Source organism: Haemorhous mexicanus, chromosome 8, assembly GCF_027477595.1.
Source record: "Haemorhous mexicanus isolate bHaeMex1 chromosome 8, bHaeMex1.pri, whole genome shotgun sequence".
Classification (NCBI taxonomy): Eukaryota; Metazoa; Chordata; class Aves; order Passeriformes; family Fringillidae; genus Haemorhous; species Haemorhous mexicanus.
Window position 1 is genome coordinate 9152277 of NC_082348.1, and position 20968 is coordinate 9173244.

At 40.4% G+C, this 20968-nt stretch overlaps 1 protein-coding gene across 1 annotated transcript; it reads left to right on the forward strand.

The window, feature by feature from the left end:
* The first annotated feature begins 715 nt into the window (after positions 1 to 715).
* On the forward strand, positions 716 to 20376 carry LOC132330398 (protein mono-ADP-ribosyltransferase PARP14-like). Its single transcript, XM_059852637.1, has 17 exons — positions 716 to 951; positions 2417 to 2556; positions 2640 to 2673; positions 3767 to 4003; positions 4551 to 4787; positions 5896 to 8138; positions 8603 to 8833; positions 9066 to 9287; positions 9731 to 9794; positions 10754 to 10903; positions 11595 to 11657; positions 13303 to 13476; positions 13601 to 13807; positions 13889 to 14497; positions 15022 to 15167; positions 16508 to 16682; positions 18302 to 20376. The coding sequence occupies exons 1-17, from the start codon at positions 765 to 767 to the stop codon at positions 18586 to 18588; spliced, it is 5406 nt and encodes a 1801-aa protein (XP_059708620.1). The 5' UTR covers positions 716 to 764; the 3' UTR covers positions 18589 to 20376.
* Positions 20377 to 20968: the final 592 nt, after the last annotated feature.

The window sequence follows — 20968 nt, forward strand, 5'->3', positions numbered from 1 at the left end:
TGAGGTTAACAAGGCTTGGGAAGAAGGATTTACCACTGATAGTGGGTACAAAGAATGCAGGATTTACAGGCCACAAGGACATTTGGCAGAAGCCCCAAGATAAGGAAGAAACTAATAAAGGCAACTCAGCAAGCATGCTGAATCAGCTCTTACTGATTTAAGGTAATTCCAGCAAGGGGAGATCGTGACCACCCACTCATGGCCAGCTGACCCTAAAAGGAGAGAAAGACCGAGCATGTGAACTAATTGGCATGAGGAGCAAGAGAATCATTAATCAACAAAAGATAGAATACTAATTAAAAAGAGAAGTAAGTAACCTGTAGCCAGTGAACATTGATGCCACTTTTTCCTAAAGTTTTGGCAGTCACCATGCTGGTTTTGTGGATTTGCCAGCCAGCCTCCCTCTCTGTGCAGAGCTATAGATTAATCAAACGCCTCGACTCTGTGTGTGGATTGGCCTCTTGCAGAGCGGGTGGAAGAACTTCTCCTGGGACAGCAGCGAGAGCGCTGCCAGCCCCCGGCAGAGGGGCAAGCAGGGCATTTGATAAGGCGAGGGGGTGCTTGGATGTTCCAGGGGGAAGAGGAGGGTTAAGGGTGCAGGTGTGAAGCTGCGTCTGGGGGGCAGAGGAGGCGGCCTCGGGTAAGGCTACCGCGAGAGGCGGCAGAGGAGACACGAAAGGCTCGTGATTGCCGGGAAAAGCCGCGCCCTGGAGCGCGGGGAATCGAAAGCGAAAACGCGACGGGAGAGGAGCCGCCGGGCCGCCATGGAGGAGCAGCGGCCGTGCTCCTTCCCGCTGCTGGTGCGAGGGGACTGGGGCCCCGCCGAGCCGCCGCCCTCGCTCAGGAAGAAGCTGCTCTGCTACTTCCAGAGCCAGAAGCGCTCGGGCGGCGGCGAGTGCGAGCTGCGGACCGAGGCCGGGCACGTCCTTGTCTGCTTCGCCCGTCCCGAGGGTGAGCGGCCGGGCCGGGGCGGGGTGGGGAGGAGAGGGGTCCCGGCGAGGGCAGGGGCCGGGATTAGCGTGTGGACTCCCTGAGGGGGTGTTGGGGTCGTAAATCACAAGTCTAAACTTTCTGCATGTTAAAAGATTGTTGCATGTAATAATATATCCCGTCTGGTGCGTGATGTGCAGTATCGGTAGTCTATAACATGTCGCATACACCCCCTCCTGTCCAATATAGAATAGACAGTATGTAAACTTGGTGTGATTCTTGCGGATGTCCTGTGCAGGGCCAAAAGTTGGAGTCATTTTTTGTGGGTCCCTTCTAACTCAGAATGTGATATCTACTTATATATATATGCTTAGATTTGGTGCTTAGTACTAGCCTCGGAATTGTGTTTGGCATAAAGGCTGTAAGTGAATAAATATATCCTAGGAGGAATATATACATGCATACTCATCTTGATGTGCGCTAGTATTTTCTAAACTGCACTTGGAATAATAAATCTTGTATTAACCTAACAGTTGGATTAGTTACAGATATATATTAAAAAGATGACATCTGTAACATGCACATATTTTTATAAACTTGGAGCAAGCTGGAAAGGATTTAGCTGCAGTTGAGTTAAATGTATACCTAGACATGCATGTATGTCAGAAACACACAGATACATATCTACAAATTTTCCTTTTCTTGCCTTAACATGCTTCCCAGTTGCTGGTTCTCCCTACTGGTAAGTTCAGGACATGCAGCCCCAAGCCATTTCGGCACTGTCTGGAAGAGGATTTTCAAGGTCGGGGGGCCGGTACCGGAACTCTCAGGGTACCACCATGAAACCCGTGATAGAGCCGAGTTTTGCATCTCGGGCAGTTTTTCGCGGGAGTAATGTCCTCTGCTGTTCTTTTTTTTTTAAGGAAGAAAGCAGTGTGCACCCTGCGTCAGCGTTATGAATTTAAAGTTCTTTCATTTCGCGGGACGGTAAATCTGAATATCCTTGTTCCGGCCAAGGCGAGGTTAACTTTTCCAGGAGCCGGGAGGGGCACAGCCAGCCCAGGGGGGAATTCGATCCCCCCTGGCCGTGCGGTGCGGGCACGGAAAGGGAAGGGAGGGATTTTTTCCGGGTTTTGCCGAGTGCGGGGTCGAGTGAGGAGCGGCCCGTGAATCGTTCACCAGTCGTGTACACTCTGTTAACAGTATTGATGTCGTTCCTGCTCTTTTTCTTGCTTCGTTGCTGTTTGTTTGTAGTTTATTGTTCTCAGCTCGTCCTCTAATGCTTAACGTTTTTGTGCCTTCAGTTCTTCTCTTCATCCTGCCACGGCGCGGGGCGGGAGAAGGGTCGTAAGCTAGCGGCGAGGTCTGGCTCCCTTCAGTGGAAACAGTAAATTGCAGAATACCATTCTGAAACTGCGAAAGTGACATGCAATGTAAAGCTTTGTTTCCGTTCAGATTTTCACAGGGCTTTTTTGGTTTTATTTAGTCAAGCAACGAGTTCTTGAGAGACCGTCTCATCAGTTGCATTTGGAAGGAGAAGGAAAATTGAAGTTGATTGTTACAGAGCCTGAAACAGCACAAGCTACTAAAGAGGAAACATTTGAAGAAAAATCAGTTCCCACAAAGGTGAATAAAAATTAACCAGAGCTTTGAAATCGTGGTGAGAGTGTTTAATCTGTCACTGATATTTGGCTTTCATTTTATTTTAGGCTTTGGATGCAATGAGCAGCCTTCAAACAAAAGGTAAAATGTTATCCATCATTTTATGTGCTGATTCTTCATAAAACCAAAATGTTGGTGCTTTTCTCCATACATGGATTCCAGTTCTGCAAGTTGTCATCTATTTTGTAGTTATACTAGAGAGGAACCTGGAAATATTCAGATCCTGCTCTCAGTTGCTTTATTGGATCACCCTGGCTTTCAGTTTTGGCTTTTCGGTATTTTCTTCATTGGACAGAGCAGAGGAGATAACTCCTTCAGCAGTCTAGAAATTAGTAACTAGCATCTGAAGAACTGTTGCTTCTTATTTCTTTAGTTTTCTTCTTGGTGGTGGTGGTAGGCCTTCAAAGGCAGCTGTCTTTTGGAGATGTTATGGGTTTGTTATTAGTAGTTTTTGTACCTCAGTGAGCAGGCAGAGCCAGCCTGTTAGTCATTCCAGTTTGGAGGTTCTCTCACACCTCTGCCGTCATCTGTCTGCAAAGCTGGTGACGTGCTTGCCTCTGGCAGATCCTGGACTTCTGGGATACTCAGCGGGCACCTCTGATATATTTTCTATTTGCAAAATGTTGTTGCATCCCTGTCAGCCCTTTTTGCACACTGTCATGCTGCACTGATGCTGCTCCAGCACTGTCATGCTGCACTGATGGCAGGGCACAGTGGTCTTCAGGAGGCTTTACACAAGTCACACAAAGCTACTTGTGGCCTGTGGTGCCTGTGGATGTCCTGAGCTGTGTTCAGGCTTGTTTTGCCTGCATGGGGCTCAGAAACAGATGCAGAGGCTGCAAGGTCTCTCCCAACCCTTACTGACATCTGAGCAGCTGTGGTGTATTATCTCAATGGATTTTAGTTTTGTTTAGTCTCTGACCAGAGACATATCAGTGACATTGGACATGTTTACTCAGGTCTGGTTTTGTGCCACCAAAAAAGCTGCCTGCAGCCCTGCAGAATATTGCATCTGGGCTGTTTTGGATCTCAAAATGTTCAGTGGTACCCTGCAGTATTTGTTTGGTTGACAATCTCTTTTCTTGGGAAAGGAAAAGAGAGAAAGGGTAAGAAGAATCTGTTCATTCCAGGAATTGTGTACCAACATTTTATGTGGCTTATCTTTCTGCTGCAGATGGTACAGAAGCCTTGAAGAAAGCTGAGAGTTTAATTCCAAACAGTGAACTCCAGGAGGAGGTTGACTCTGCAGAGGCCTCACCTTCGGTGGTATTTGAGAACATAGAGAGATGCAGTCCAAAGTGCTTACAGATGCTGTTGGAGAACATCAGTGGCCTGACTGTAGATGCTGACTTTACTGTTGAACTGATACCTGAAATAAATGTTGCTGTAGCAACCTTTTTAAAAAATATTGGTAAGACAGGATGACACCATTATTAATTTCCATGTATAGGCATGAGTAATAGCTTTCAGAGCTTGATTCCTCTCCCACTAGAGATCCAGACTGTTTTAAAAAAGCACCTGGATTGCAGTCTCTCAAGAAAAATGTCTTGTATGCAGCCCCACAAAAGTGCCTGTGATCCAAATGTTACACTGAAAAAAGAAAATGGTGGCATCTTTATTATTGAAATTGGATTTGAGTGTTTTGTTGTTTCTATCTTATTTTGCATTTGATGGAGAAGAATTGAAAGTGCACTGAGTGTGGGGATTATATAAAGTCTCCTTTAGAGAAGATAGTAAACTTATGAGATGGGAAAAGAGACGTAGTGATAGTGAATAGCAGAGAGTAACATGGTTGTGTGCTTTTCCTGTTTTTTTTACAACACAGTTATTTGGCAATAGGACAATTTTGTTCCAAATACAGGGAGTAGACTTTACTCATTTCTCTGCCTGAAGTGATAGCCAGGGCTGATAATGATACCGGAAAACATGGTCAGTTCATACTGCTCCTCTGTTTACAGATACTAAGGAATTTGTCAAGAAATGCTCACAGCACAAGAGAGTCAGAGAATTCAACATGACTGCCCGGCTTCTTGAATCAACACAGAGCATCAAGGCTGAAAACCTACCACAGAGCATTTCCTCAGACTACCTCACAGTGTACTTTGAGAGCGCACGGAACGGAGGCGGGCCCGTATCAGATGTGCAGCTCTTCCCCGAGGAGAACTCAGCCATCATTACATTCTGTGACCACAAAGGTAACTCTGTCCTTTGCCTGACCAAGGTACTCACAGGCAGATAACCTGCCAGAAAGTTACTGAAAATATGGGCATTAGGAGAAGCCTGGCTTTCTGTTGCTGAAGTCAGTGTACCCTGTCCTGTTCCTAGGAAGTGCTCTGGATGTAGAAATACTGCTGTATGTCTAGGACTTCAGTATCTTTGGGGGGAGGGGGGGGTTTTGTTTGTTTGGTATGGTTTTTGTTACCAGAGATTTATTTTAATATCTGCCTTGTCCATGGGTTTTTCTCACTGGTGTTCTTTCTCCATTTGCAGAGGTTTTTATATGCAATATAAAATTAATGGTACTTACAGGTAGAGGGACAGAGCAGAATCTGTCAATGACTTAGTGTCAGTGGCACAGTTGACTTTCAGATACTAAATAAGGTCAAATATCCTCATTTCAAGCTAAATAAGTCAAATATCTTCATTATCAGGGAAGAACAGAGCTAAAGAAAAATCTTGTTACTGTTTCTTGTCTTCCTTGAATCACTGTCTGGTATTTGTGCCAGTGCAACTTCTGGTAAATATCTGTTAAGAGGCTCCTGGCTTAGTAAATTTACTTTGACAAAAAGCTTTATCTGCCTGGTGATTTTCTTACAACTCTCAGGATTTTTTGAAGAATATTTTGTACATGAAGGTAAAAAGTAATTTGGATCATTGTAATGGAGTTTTAAGCTCCTGCCAACATTATCATTTCTTTGTTTTGTCCATTCCAACAAAAAAGTAAAAAAAAGTAAAACTGCACTGGCACTAGGAGATTTATTTTAAGTTGAGGGTAAGGAGTATTTCATAGTAGTATGTTGATAAGGCCTTGCTCTGTGGTGGAGTTTCCTTGGGAAATGAGTAGGGTGTAGCTCTGCATGGGAGTGCAGGCATGAACATATTTACCAAACAAGTTGGAGCCAAGGCTTTTATCTTGTCCCCTGCAGAGCAGTTTGGAAATCAAAAAGACAGAAAAAAACAGCTCTTTGAAATGAAAGAAAAGGAAAATCAGTGTAATAGTTCTGAGAACAGAGAATTTCCCAATTTTCCTGATTTGAAGTTAATGGTATATGTTTGTTTGTACGTATGTGCACTGACTTTCAGATGTAACCACGGTCTTGGAGAAGAAACATTTACTGGAACAGACACTGATTTCTGTACATCCATATTACCACTCCCTGGGAACAGCTCTCTATGGAGCAGAAAGACCAGCTTTCAAGATGCCAGACCCCATTGGGGTGCCACTGGACCCGTATGTATGGCAGTTTTTACAAAGGCATGCCAATCTGACCCAGGACATAAACCAGGAAATGGCAGTTTGCTATTCTGAGCTCAAATGGCCCCAGGCAGACTGTGCAAACCCAGAAGTTATGTTGTGCCCATCACCATCTCTCTGCAACCAGAAAAAGCCAATGATTAAGTTGCTCAAGACATGGCAGCAAGATGCTTCCACTGAGTTCTCCCGTATCATGGCACGTTACATAGCTATAAAATGTAAAGTCAATTCATCAGGTTGGGAAGATGTGAAAAAAAGATTGTCAAAAGATGTTGCTCTGATGATAACTGATGTTTCTGAGGAGATGGTGGCCATTGCAGGCAGCAGAGCAGCAGTGGACAGTGCAGAGAAAGAAGTGAGGGAATGCATGAAGCAAAGTGAAAGGGAAAAACAGAGCATAGAAATTTCTGTGTCAGTGATCCCAGGGAAGTATGCTGTGCTGCACAATGCTGGGTTAGAAGAGAATATTCAGAAGGAATATCCATGCCTAAGGCTCTTTTATGATGACAAAAAAAAGACTGTTCAGTTGTGTGGATTACCTGCAGAAGTATATAAAATCAAAGCTGAGTTACTGGAAAAGGTATTGAGTATGCCATGTACATCGGTTATCGTTGATCCCCATGTTTTCTTCTATCTACAGAGTGTAGATAATAAAAAAACATCAGATATGTTATTCATTAGGGAAAAAATTAATGCTCTTTATGAACTTCAAGGTGATACTGTGTTGCTATACGGAGATGCTCACAAAGATCTTCTAGAAGCAGAAAAGCAAATAAAAACAGGTTTAGAATACAAGTGCATCATTGTGGAGGATGATGAAGTTATTAAAAAGGATCAGTGGAACAATCTTCTTCTCTCCTTGCTCAAGACATATAATTCTTCCCAGGAAATTGTCATCACTTGGGAGTCTGTTGGAAGAGAAAATAAAATGATTCTTGCTGGCTTTTCTAAGGCTGTAACAGAGGTTCATCGAAGACTTAATGCTTTTGTAGATAGAAACACAATCATCGAAAAAGTAATCCCAGTTAAATCAGAGGTGATAGTGCAGTTTGTAGAGAATGAGAAGTCTGGTGTTTGTGCAGAATTAAAGAGGAAAGGTGTGACAGTACGTTTTGACATCAAGACACCATGTATTTCTCTGAGGGGACCCAGAGCAGAAGTGCCAGAAGCATTCATCATGTTTGAAAAAACTGTCTCGTCCCTTTACTCAAAAAATGTGCCAATTGATAAACCAGGGGCAAAGGAGTTCTTCACTGAGAGGAAAGATTTATGTGTTTTAGAAGCGAAGCAGAAATATAGCTGTTTCATTAGGATTAAGGAAGAAGAAGAAGAACGGAAGGGTGGAAAAGCTGGTGATAAAGTGAAAAGAAAAATCTACTATGAAAAAAACCTACCAGGTGGAATTATGGTAGGAGTGTATAAAGGTGACTTGTGTGACTACCCTGTTGATGTTGTGGTGAATGCATCTAATGAACAACTAAACCACATTGGTGGCCTGGCTGAGGCACTGTCAAGAGCAGCTGGGCCAGCACTGCAGGAGGAGTGCAATGAGCTGGTGAGGAAGCTGGGGAATCTGGAGCCTGGTAACGCAGTGATCACACGCGCCGGGAAACTGCCTTGCAAGAACGTCATCCATGCTGTCGGGCCCAGGTGGAATGTGAAGGAATCACAAAAGTGCATATGGCTGTTGAGCAAGACAGTGAAAAAATGTCTGCAACTAGCTGATATATACAATCATCATTCCATAGCTCTGCCTGCTATAAGTGGAGGGATTTATGGCTTTCCACTGCAGATCTGTGTGGATTCAATTGTGTCCTCCATCAGGGAGACCTTGGAAGAACTCATGGAGGACAGAAACTTGAAGGAGATCCATCTTGTGAGTAATTCAGAAGAAATCGTTCGGGTTCTGAGTGAGACAGTAAAAAAAGTATTTTCAGCTAAATCATTCTCCCCAAAATGGCTGATTCTGAACAAAAGCCAGAAGGAGAATAAAAAAGGGGATCTGAAGATGGTTACAACAAATGAAGGACTTTGCATCCGAGTGGAGAAGAAGAATATTCAGGAAGCTGTGGTAAGTCTTTACCTTTCTAACTTGATAGTAAAATCTTTCAATTTAAATTAAAAAGGACAGACAGTAGGTTTTACAAGTACTTGCTACATAAGGAAAGAACAGCTGTGTGCTAGCTAAACAAGGATGCAAACTTGCAAAACTTGAATGTAGGTTGAGATGTGTGACTGCAGCCATTTCTAGAGGGCAGCTGTGAATTTCAGGATGTTTCAATTCCCAGCTAGATCTTGTTTGTTTTCTAGATCTAAGGCCAACATGTAAAAGATTTGGCTTTTATTTTTCTTAAAGGAGAAATACTAAAGTACTTTGTAAATGTAATTGTCTTGGTTGGGTATTAGGGGAAATAGCACCTGTCTGGGCTGCTATTGTTTCTTTTGCTGTGTGTTGCATTGGTAGGGCTTCTAATCTTGGTGCACATTTTCATTTGAATTCTAGCTATAGCTGTTTTCTTTGTGATCTTGTTACAGACGGATGTTGTTGTCAACAGCGTTGGCACAGATCTGCTGTTTGGCGAGGGCCCTCTTTGCAAAGCCGTGCTGGAAAGAGCTGGGCCAGCTCTCAAAGTTGAGTTTGACACCAAGAAACAAAGTCAGGTTGCTGGTCCTGGGAGTGTGGTCTGCACCAGTGGATGCGCTATGGCCTGCAAGTCCATCTTTCATGCCATACTACCCCAGTGGGCTGGAGGACAGACAGAGAAGGTATATTTTAATTATTAACCCCCAATCCGCCCCAGCTACGTATATATTTGGGATCTGTCCTGAAATTTCAGGTTTAAATATAGTTAATTTAGATGAATTGGCTGCATTCTCTTCCGTTGGAGTGACCTTAAAGATGTCTTGATGCACTCAGATCTGCTTATCATACCAGTTTCTTTGGAACTAATAATAAATTATGCCTTTACAAAAAAAATACCTTTGTTGTGTTTTACAGAACCTAGAAGATGCAATCAATTTCTGCTTGAAGAAAACCGAAGAATTTGGACTGAAATCAATCACTTTCCCAGCTATTGGGACTGGAGGATTTGGATTTCCTAAAATCATTGTTTCTAAGTTAATGTTTGATGTGGTATTCAGGTTCAGTAGTAGTCACACGCTGAAGAATCTCCAGGAAGTCCATTTTCTCTTGAATCCACAAGATATTGATAACATTCAGGTAGCTCTTCTCAGGACAAATCTGTCTTGGTAACATGCTACTCTAGTTGCACTTTAATAATCTGTTTTACTTTTACTGCTTTCTAAGGGAATAATTTGGCACTTTCTTACTGCTGTGGGCCAGTGAGAATGGGATATCTTTCCAGTGTCTCTGAAATACAAACTCTCAGCAAGCAGAAGCTGTAGACAAAATTGGTCTTGCTGTTGGTGCTGTAAAAGCCTGTAGATGCTCCCTCATCTTTTGCCAGAGGAGTTCTAGCAATGCAGAGCTATCTCTTATCACACTATCCACACTGGGTCTTCTGCTGTTTTTAACACTTAAATATGACTATTAAATGTTTGAGGTGTCTCAGCAAAAGCTACAAGACTGTTAATGTTAATTAGAGAAACATTCAGTGTACACACTGTGAAATACTATCTTGGATCCTTTTTTTCTCTTCTTAGGCTTTTACCACTGAACTAGCACGTAGGGCAGGTGGAAGTTGCAATGCTGCAGCAGCACAGCCAAGTAAGTTGTGTAGGGGTGGGACAGAATGTAAATGCTGTTAAGTGGTTTTATGTGTATCAGGAAACAAAAAAAATATCATCAAGGCACAGGGCATTTTTTTCCCTCCTAATGAACTTGCATTCTTAATGTAATTTGTAAAATTCTTAGGGAAGAATTTCTTTTGTTGAGGGCATGCTGAACTCTTAGTGAGGCGAGTCTCATCAAAACAAAAAGGGTGTTCTGATAGAGGAAACACAGTAGTTTGTCCTGCTTAAAGGATATAAGAACTTGCAATTACTTGGCCAAACAAGCCATAAGTAACATGTATTTCTGTAGCTTTAATCTCCTACATATATATATATATTTATATATTCAGAGTGGATAATTTCCTTCCATTTATTAATTGACAATAGAGGGACACAATAGCCAAAACATGGATGCACTTCATCAAGGGCAGAGTGTTATTTGTAAGGGTATAAAGCCCTTTCTCCTCAGTTGCTGAGTATCAAAGAGATGAAGTTAAGAGTGGGCAGATAAAATTTGAGTTAGGTTAGATAAAGTTACAGACTACAAGAAAGGAATAGTTTTGTATCCATGAAGGTAAATATGAAATAACTTACAAAAGGGATGTGATCTGATCTCCATGACTGGCAACACTTAAACTGGATGCTCCATTTCTTGTAAGAATAAATTCAGGAAACTCTGTTACAGAGCTGGTCAGATCAGATAAACCCTGAAGCCATTTTCTGAATTCATATTGCATAAATTTACAGGAATAGAAATGGTTTCACTTTCATAGCACAAACAGGAAGAATACTGTAGCTCTCAGCTTTCAGAAATGGAGTAAAGAGAAAAACAGACATTCTACATCCATCAAACTGATCTATTCCTTAAAAGGATAAGGACTTTCAATCAGTGGAAGAGAATAATACTCCAAACTAAAGGAGAAGTGATTTAATGTCTTTTTCTTTGCCTTGCAGGTTTCATTAGGCCCGTTTCTGCTGAACTATTGGGAGTTCATGAAATGAAGATTGGTTCCATCACACTGCAAGTAATTAGTGGAGATATTACCAAGGAAGATACAGAGGTTATTGTAAACATAGCAAATTCATCATTTGATGCCAAAGCAGGTATTATATTGAATATGTAGTTCCTTAGCAATAAATCTGGGCTAGTTTTTAGAAGGGGGTACAGGAAAGAATTGCCCACAAAAGGGAAACTTATATGAAGCATTTTTCAGATGAGTTATTTTCATAAAGAGTTATGATCAGGAAATAGATCTTAAACAGGTTTTTTACCTGTCCTGAATATTTGATTTCATTTTCAAACAGAAGGCATCCGACCATGTTTTTCTTGCTTAAAATCATAAGTATTTAAATGGAATTTTTAGATTAACTATAATTCTAAAAAAATGCTCTTATCTTAAAATGTTTCACTGGAAGACAAAGCTCTGATTGAGTAAATTGCCCTATAAGAAGCAGAGAGTTTTCACATAGTGATTTGTAAGATTGCAAGATACCAAATGATACCAGTTCAAAGCCGTTGGAGAGTTTGGTGAGGGACATATGGGTTTGGTGAGTGAAACAATGAAATAGGAGTCATTCTTAATGACTTCTAACCAGCAGTGAAGGAAACATTCTCTCTGCAGCCAAAGCTGTGTGTCATGAACAGTACTTAGGGAAACTGTCACAGTTTTGAACTTTGTTATCTTGCCATAAAGCAATTTAGGGTATGTAAAGGGTACAGAAGTTGGGTAGAGTTTTGAGTAGAGATAGTTGTGGAGACTTAATGAATGTGTGTGCTTTTCTTGTGTGATTTAAGGGGTCTTCAAAGCAATTATGGATGCTGCTGGTTCCAAGGTAGCATACGAATGTGCTCAATATGGTATGTTAAAGCCTACTATTGTTTTGATAATTTTTTTTTTTCATTCTCTCTGAAAACTTAAAGTTACTTTATAATTCTTTACACTGACATAATTATTTTTTCTGAATAATGCAGCTTTCACTCTTAGGAACTTTGAAAAGTCCCCTTCTTGTTTTGGTATATACCTTGAGAATTTTTCTTTTTGTAGTTGTTTAGCAACAACTAAAACATCTGTGTGTTACACACTTTATTCTCATACTGGATCCAAAACACAGCCCTGAACTGGCTACTAAGAGGAAAACTAACTCTATCCCAGCTGAAATCAGGACAACACTGATCATAAATTCTTCCATGGTCTGCATTCTGCCACACCAGTAAAGCAGTAAAATTCGAGCTCATTGTGGTTGGTCTCTACAAGCACAGAAAGGGACATTTTAGGTGCATAACCTAAATGTGCCTGCTTTGAGTCTGGAAACTGATTTTCAAGATGGAGTTTCCTGAATTTTTTTCCCAGCCTTTGGCTCTGCAGGAACATTTGTACAAACACACATATATAATTTACTTCAAATCAGGCAAATGTCTCTGTTCTTGTAACTATTACACTGATTCTTATTTTCTTGTTCTTTCATTTCAAAGAGCTATTTTTATGTATTTCTGATTTCCAAACTACTCTGTAGGGGACAAGATAAAAGCCTTGGCTCCAGCTTGTTTGGTAAATATGCTCATGTCTGCATTCCCATGCAGAGCTACACCCTACTCATTTCCCAAGGAAACTCCACCACAGAGCAAGGCCTTATCAACATACTACTATGAAATACTCCTTACCCTCAACTTAAAATAAATCTCCTAGTGCCAGTGCAGTTTTACTTTTTTTTACTTTTTTGTTGGAATGGACAAAACAAAGAAATGATAATGTTGGCAGGAACCTAAAACCCCATTACAATGATCCAAATTACTTTTTACCTTCATGTACAAAATATTCTTCAAAAAATCCTGAGAGTTGTAAGAAAATCACCAGGCAGATAAAGCTTTTTGTCAAAGTAAATTTATCAGTCTGATCTCAGTGCTTGCAGAGCATCTTACAGTCCTTACCTTTGTGATCTGTGAGGTGGTCTGGAGCTCTGTGCTCATCTGTCCATTCATCCTCACAATATGACTCAATTTTGTAAGCAAATATGAGTGCTCTGAGAAATCACAAACTTCTTTTTAAAAATTCCATACCTTTCTTATATCAGTTGGTCATAATCTTAATGATATTGTTTTAACCACTCAGCTCTGCTGCAGTATAAAAATTCAGGCTTTTAAGGAATAAGTGGCATAAGAAAGGTTTTCACATATAAATTAATTTGGTATGCTTTTAAATAGAAGTGAGATATATTCAAAGTCATCATAAATTCTTATATTGTAGTTAATAGGAAAATACTTTGTAGCACAGGTCTCAGGAAATTGGAAAACACACATTTACTTGAATTAATTTCTCAAAGAAATTCTGCAGATTATTTAAAAAGAAAACCAGAATCAAGTAAACCCACAAGAAAATAGATCACAGTGGATTTCTTTCCACTTTTCCCACTTCTCTTGTAGTACCAATATAACAGAAAATACTACCAAAAGAGATTGCCACTTTGTAAATGTTATGTCTCCTTCTTTATCTTCTCTCTTCCAGCTGGGCAGCATCAAAATGGCTTTATTACTACACAGGGTGGGAACCTGTTGTGCAGTAAAATCATCCATTTGATTTCCCAGAACCACTCCCAGGTGAAGAGTGAGGTCTCCAAAGTGCTTCATGAATGTGAACAAAGGATGTACAAATCTGTTGCCTTCCCAGCTATTGGAACAGGTTTGTGTTTTCTAGGGAAAGCAGTGTGTGATGGGGGCAGTTCAGAAACAGACAAACTTAATATGGGTAACAGTAGACTTGCACAAAAATTGTTCACTGATATGTGCCTTTTATATTTGTTTAGGTCAAGCAGGACTGAGTTCAGCCAAGGTAGCTGATGAAATGTTGGATGCTATTGTGGAATTTGCAAGACAAAAATCAGTACAGCATTTACAGACAATTAAGATTGTGATCTTCCAGACAAATATGCTCACAGACTTTTATGAAAGCATGAAGAAAATAGAAGATTCAGATTCATCCACAGCAGAATCATGGTTATCCATGTTTAAATGTAAGTTGTTTTCTGTGTGCATGGGCAAGTAAAACTAAAGTTATTTTATTTACAACTAATAATTGATGTATTTATCCACAGCATTTTTTTGGGGCAGAAAACAATCTTCTGAGAAGAAAATGTCCATGATTTTAGAGAAGAAAGTTAATATAGTCACATTTCAAATTTGTGGAAAAAGCCAAGAAAAGGTGGATGCAACTGAGTCCTGGATAAAGGATTTAATTTTAAAGGAACAGTTTGAAAGCATTATTTCAGATGAGGCAATTGAAAATTTTGATGAGACACAATTTGCCATTTTGGAAGATCTCCAGAGAGGAAAGCAAGTCAACATTGAGATTTTAAGTAAGCTTTCTCCCCCTCAAATTAAAATTTCTGGTATTAGTAGGGATGTCTGTTCTGTTTCTCTAGAAGTTCAGGAAATGGTCAAAAAAATTAAGTCTACTGAAGAAGAGCAATTCAAGGCAGAACTTCTTCATAACCTGGTAGAATGGAGGTATCTAGGAAGCAATGATAGCTTTGTTGCTTTTGATAAACTGACAAATATGCAACTGGAGCATGCCAGAATGGCTGGAAAACCATATCTGAATGTCACAATTAAAAAGAAGAACTACAAGGTGGATCTGAAGGCTCTATGGGCTACTGATGACCAAGGAAAAACTAAAATCCTTCAACGTGTGGCAAAGGATGAAGGTAAATGACACTTTTGTTAAATAAAAAAACTTGAATAGTTATTATTGAATGATGATTTGGATAAATGCAAGCTCAGGTATCCCAAAGAAGTAAGGTATTCCTTAGCTTTTTTCCCTTTTTCTTTTTTTTTCCTCAGCCAAAAGTTTTGAGTTTCATAATCAGTGGAAAGTATGAGTGAAATCAGAACATCAGTTTTAAGTGTAATATTGTCTGCATATATGTGACTGGTGAGCATAGATTTCATTTTTAAGTCTGACAAAGGAAGTGGTGTAGGAAGAATACATTAAATTCTTCTGGGGTTTTAAAGTTTTAGTTTGATATTGGTATGGGGATAGTTAGACAAAATGTAAAGCCTTTACAGTGTATTAGAGAACCAGTGATGTTTGGAGGAGCAAGATAATTTGTTTGATGAAGTATTGCAGAAGGTGTTGTCCTCTTTGTCTTCTTTATGCACGTGGTTTGTAAGATGTGCCTATGGAGCTGAGCTAGTTGTCTGTCATAATAATGCAAACTCTGTTTTGCAGATATGCAGTCAATAGAGCTCCCTAAGGATTGGACAGACATGCAGAATGAACAGGTCAAAGTGGTGGAGCTCAAGCCGTCCCATTCTGAATATACAACAGTCGAGAAGTTGTTTAAGACAACGTGTACTAATTTTAACATAGAGAAGGTGATACCATATGGGATAGGGAGGGGGGATGTCAATGCTTGGGCAAGAAACAATATACTTCCTAAATATTTGCTTATAAGGTGTCTGCAACCCAATACACCTTTTGTATGTCAGTCTCCCCAGCACTGCACAGAGTGAATATAAATCATAGCAAGTTTCCTAAGAGCTATTCTGCTATTTCTGCCATCTAATGGTGCAAAATCAGTGACTGTCAGTTTTCAGGCAGACACTTTGTTCAATCAATGTGGTACTCTGTAGTTAATATGGTATTTCAAATTAGGAAATTCTGTATTGAAATGGAGGCATGAGAAAATGCATTCAGAATACAAAGAAAAATACAAAGTCCTTGCAAACTGACATAAAGCTTTGGACTAATTTACAGCTTCTCTCGTGTCATCCCAGAGCCTTTCAGGCTTGGCTGTCAGTTTTAACCAGTGTCAGTATTTGATCCTACTTATTTAGAAGTTTGCAACACAATGCACAGAGATTTAATTGCCAGGGAGAAGATGGAGTTGTTCTGAATCCAGAGAAGAGATAAATAGTAGAAAATACAATCAAATTAGGAGTGAGAATAATCATTTAAAAAATTTTCTTCCATCATGAGCTTCAATGAGCATGGTCATAAAAACACACAAAGAGAACAAAATACTCATATATTACAGAAAAAAATCAAGTTAAGACATTATGTCTTTTTCTGTTTAAAATGAAAAGCTGTTACAGAAATGCCTTTTAAGATTATACTTTGATGCAGAGACACTGCTTCCCCTTAAGCTATATTCACATTGTTGGCATAGGGAGCCAGCAACATCCATCCTCCCACCAAGTGATTTTTATATGGTTGTTTCTTATGGGTTGCTAAGCTACACATAAGAAGAAGCAGTTTTGACTTGCAAGCTTAGATCTAGAAGAGAAACTTAAACTCAGCCTAATGTTATTGCTACATTCTGTCCTTTAGTGAGAAAATCATCAGTGAAGATGATTAGAATATATAGAAGGCATATTACATCATTGCTTCTAGCAGTGGTACAGCAGCCAGCCTGTTTCTAGAAATGACAGTGCACATCTACCATGACTGCTGGGTACCTGGTACACTAGGCAAGACAAATGTATACCCAGAATTACTGAGCTTGAAGATCTCTTATGAGCTGCTTTGGTTTGTGATTTTTCAGGACACCTACATATTCAGTTCCTCTACCCAAACCTCATGCTAACAGGACATAGTGAAAATTGCTGTAATTCTTTCAGTTTGATTTCATTTTAATGCTTTCCTGCCACAATAAATATTCATCCCTACTCTATTTATCCCTAGTATAAATATAGTTAATTTTGTAATTTTGCAGATTGAAAGAATACAAAATCGCATCCTCTGGCAGACATACCAATTAAAAAAAACATCAATCTGTAAAAAGAACAAAAATCAAAATATTGAGAGGTTGCTATTCCATGGGACAGCTGCATCCTCATTGAGGTTGATTAACTCCTATGGATTTAATCGTGGATATGCTGGAAAGAATGGTGAGTCATTATACAAATCTGTTAATTTCCTAGGCATGCATGAGTACTGCAGGGTGTCAGCATTATAGTGCTGTCAGCACAACACGAAAGCTGAATGAAATTTGAGGACACAATAATAAACAACTCCTGAGATTAATCTATATGGACAGAGGAATTATTTCTGTTCAGTGAATCACTTGTTGCTGGATGCTACCATGTAAAGGATATCAAAAAGAGTTCCCCTACACTGAAATGGAGCCTAGGCAGCTCCTGGGAATTGTTTTGTATCATTTACCTAGAGAAAGGAACAAGGAACACTGTTCAACATTCTCAGTTGAGGTAACAGCTACTAACTGATGGTATCTCCTCTCCTTTTAGACAAAGACAGTTAGCAAGTAGAAGTGCAAATACTTCTCCTGTTGCCTCCAAAGACTATGACAGTATAAGATCCCACATCTGTACTTTTTTTATGCTTCCAAAATCTGTATGATCCGTTAGTTAATTCTTAGCCTTTAATAGTTGTTAGAGACAACTTAAATATTTAACACAAAGATATTCTGCAGTAGTTCAAAGCTTGTTCTGTCCACTTCTTCTAGTACAGTCATGTTATGTATATTATTTGGCAGCACTCAAAGATGAAGGACAGGTTCCAAAGAAGTGGAATGTGGACTGAATTGAGGTGCTAGTTGATTTTGCTGGCCATGTAACCTCACTTCAGAAATCCTTAATTTTTGTTCTTAATGGTTTCTTCCTTAAGACAGAGTTGTACATGCCTAAGGCTGATTTAATATTGAGAGAGGTGGGCAGCTTAACTCAGATCTAGTTGATACTTCAGAGTGGTCTGGATCCAAAAGACCTTTCTCTGTCTGGATCCTGTGGAGGTACTAACTCTGAGATTTTCTTGAATAAATGAAGCCCAGCATACACAAAATACATGCTGGTTGTGCACAGGTAGGAATGGCAGCCACCACTTCTTTTCAAAAGATGGCCAGAGGAGATGTAGTTTTGCTTTCCTGCTCTTTGGAGTGTTAGAAAGTTGGATTTACTCAGGAAGCAAGAGCCCTAGATCCCCATGTCCTCTCTCTGCTTGTGGGTATTGACATCGATCTTTTCATCTCAGCTGTGATTAGTGATAGGGAAGGCTTACTTACCTTCTGTCAGGCTGGGTAGCCAAGCAAAAGTATCCAAAGATCAGGGCAGCCAGATAGGAAGGACCTGTTTGGCCTGAACAGCTTTTTACCAATGTCAGAAAAAAGAAGTCTGTCTTGAACAAAGACATGTGATTCCTCTAACTTGCTGAGAAGTGTGACTAGAAAACTATAATTACAATTATATAGTCATAAGTCCAAAAGTCTCTGAAGAATTGCAATTTGATGGATTGCAGGCTAAACCATGTTAAACGGAGGAGCCCTTTTCTCCATTCTCCATAGAAAAGAGAAGTCAAAACCTGGGTGTTGATACTTGCCTGTTATCTGTGTGGGTTCATATTTGATTCTGATACAAAGGACTAATACTAGAATTTTGTGTTCGAACTTTAACCACATTTATAGATTCTACAGAGTTAAAAAAAAAAGAGTTTTAGAGATTCTGAGGAGAATAAGAATACTAACTGTATTTGAAAATGTTGTTTTTCCTAACAGCTGCAGTCATTGGAGATGGAACCTACTTTGCTGTCAATGCAAGTTATTCTGCTCAGGGTACTTATTCCATTCCAGATGCGAATGGCAAAAAACACATGTACTTGGCTCGGGTCCTAACTGGGCGGTACTGTGCTGGGAGACCAGGACTAAAGGATCCACCACCAAGGAGCCAAGCAGATCCTCCTGACCTGTACGACAGTGTGGTTGATAACATGGCTAATCCAACAATGTTTGTCATATTTAGTGACATTCAGGCATATCCCCAATACCTTATTACTTTCAAATAGTAGAATGATCTTAATAGTCTAGAAAATTTTAGTGCCTTTTACAGTTAATAATTTACAGAGCAATTTTAAATTCTTTTTACATCTAGGTTTCTTCTTTATTGATCTATCCATGTGTTGAAATATGTCTTCAAATTATCAACAGAAGGACTAACATAAGCAAATATTTTGGAGCATGCTATTTCAGTACTCACATCTCAAGTTCAGTTATGCAGAGATGTAGGCAAGGGCTGTGAGAACAGCTTTAACTTCTTCCTACGCAAGGCAGAGGGGAGTGGTAGGAGAGGAAGCTGCTCTGCCTTACCTGTGGCCAGCAGTAAGAGGTGTGGGGTAGCACCTCTGCATGTTCCTGTTTCCAGTAGTCACCATAAAGCACCTTCTTGTGAGGGTTTATTTAAAATGTTCTGTGCTGAGGGAATCTGAAAGGTCTTTTGCAATCAAAGCAGTGCTGTGATTCTAATTACCTCACCCACCAGCAGAGTTTTCAGTCATCCTTAGGTATCCACTCAGCCTTGTGGTGCTAAAAGTCTGGAAGAAAAAGAATGCCAATATGAACATGCACTTTGCATTTATTGTTTCAGCCCCTTTACCTACCTGTCTGTTTCCCTAGCATACTTTGGTTATTCCTTAGGTATAAATTACTGTATTCATACCCATTTCTTAGGGGAATTCTCTGTAGTCCCCCCCTGTTACTTCCAGCTTCCACAAAGTAATTGCTTTTTCAGTTTTCAAGACTGGAAAGAGAGACTTTAAATTTTTTTCTTTTTGATACTGAAGCATTAACCCTTCTGTAGAATCACCAATTTGCAGAGTCAACTACAGAGGCATAACTTACTTTATATGTTTAAACAACTTGAAAATTTTTAAAGTTCTCTAAAGCTATGAATAATAGCATCTTTGCAAGTAGTACTTGTGATCACATCCTAACCTTAAAACTGCCAATCAAAAGCCATATACACAAGTTTAATAAAAGTAGTTTCAAACAGCTACATTCTATTGCTGAGCTGGAAGAGGAACACACTTCACTTAAAAGTGTTTCTTCATATTTGAATGGTTACAGTGATGCAATAAAGACTTCGAAGATGAAATGGGTTTTTTTTTGTATTGTCTAAGTGACATGACTTGTGTGTACAAATTCCAGGTGAAATTATTCTGCCTTAGTCAAAAAAAGACTTGCACTGCAACTAGTTCCCATGATGTCTTTAAACTTTTGTGATATACTTATTGTCTGCAATGAGGAAAAGGGTTTACAGTATCTGATGTTTGCAATATAAAAAATTTCTGCTTTTCACAGAATGCTGCCTGTACAGCACTTCAGATGAATAAATGTCCTGCATAAATTCTCATTTAAAGCAAAGCAGTGTGTTACCCGCTCCCACTTCAATAGATTTTGTTCCCTGTGAAAATGTGAGGATGCTTTTCTTCTTTCTCTGCTTTTTGGGTATTTTTCTATGTCATGGTAACACTGCAGCAGCCAGAGCAACTTGATTTAGCTGAAAGCACCAGGCCTCCACTGGCTTCTCCTGTTGTTGTCACCAAGCAGCTTGGAGAGCCAAGACACACCACTCTCTGTGTGGCTCTCTTTATACCTGAACATCTTGGAAAGCAGCAGGAGCTGCAAGATAAAGCACCTCAAAAACCCAGTCGACTTTCATCACTGGTGGTAAAACTTTCTTCAGTCATTTCCATACTAGAAACTGGAGGATACTCTATTGTGCAGTGTTTGTGGACTGAGAAGCTGGGGAAAGCCTGTGTTGTGTATGATTAATAAAATCCCAGTCACAAAAGGAACTGGGTATGCTGTTTGACAGATGGCTGGCTGTGAACCAGCCCATGCCCAGATGGCCGAGAAGACCAGTGCCACCCTGGCTTGCATCAGCAGTAGTGTGGCCACCGGACCAGGGCAGTGACTGTCCCTTGTGCAGGGCACTCATGAAGCATCTTAAGCTCTGTGCTTATTTTTGGATCCAGCACGACAATAAAGCCATTTAGGGGCTGGAGTGTGTCCAGAGAAGGGAACAGGGGAGGCTCACCCTGGAGAAAAGGAGGCTCGGGATGGACCTTACTGCTCTCTACAACGTCCTGACAGGAGGCTGTAGTCAGGTGGGTGGCGGGTTCTTCTCCCAGGTTAGGAGCGACAGGATGAGAAACGGCCTCAAGGGTTTAAAAAGAACATTGGGAAAAATTCCTACACAGAAAGAGTAGTCGAGCATTGGAATGGGCTGCCCGGGGAGGTGGTGGAAGCCTTCAAAATCCGTGTGGATGTGGCGCTGGGGGCATGGTTTAGCGGGGGGCCTGAGGGGGGCGCCTGTCCCCCTCCCGCTCCTGTGACTCCGGTCCGTACCGCCCGCGCCCCCGCCGCCTCCCCTCAGCCCCTGGTCCC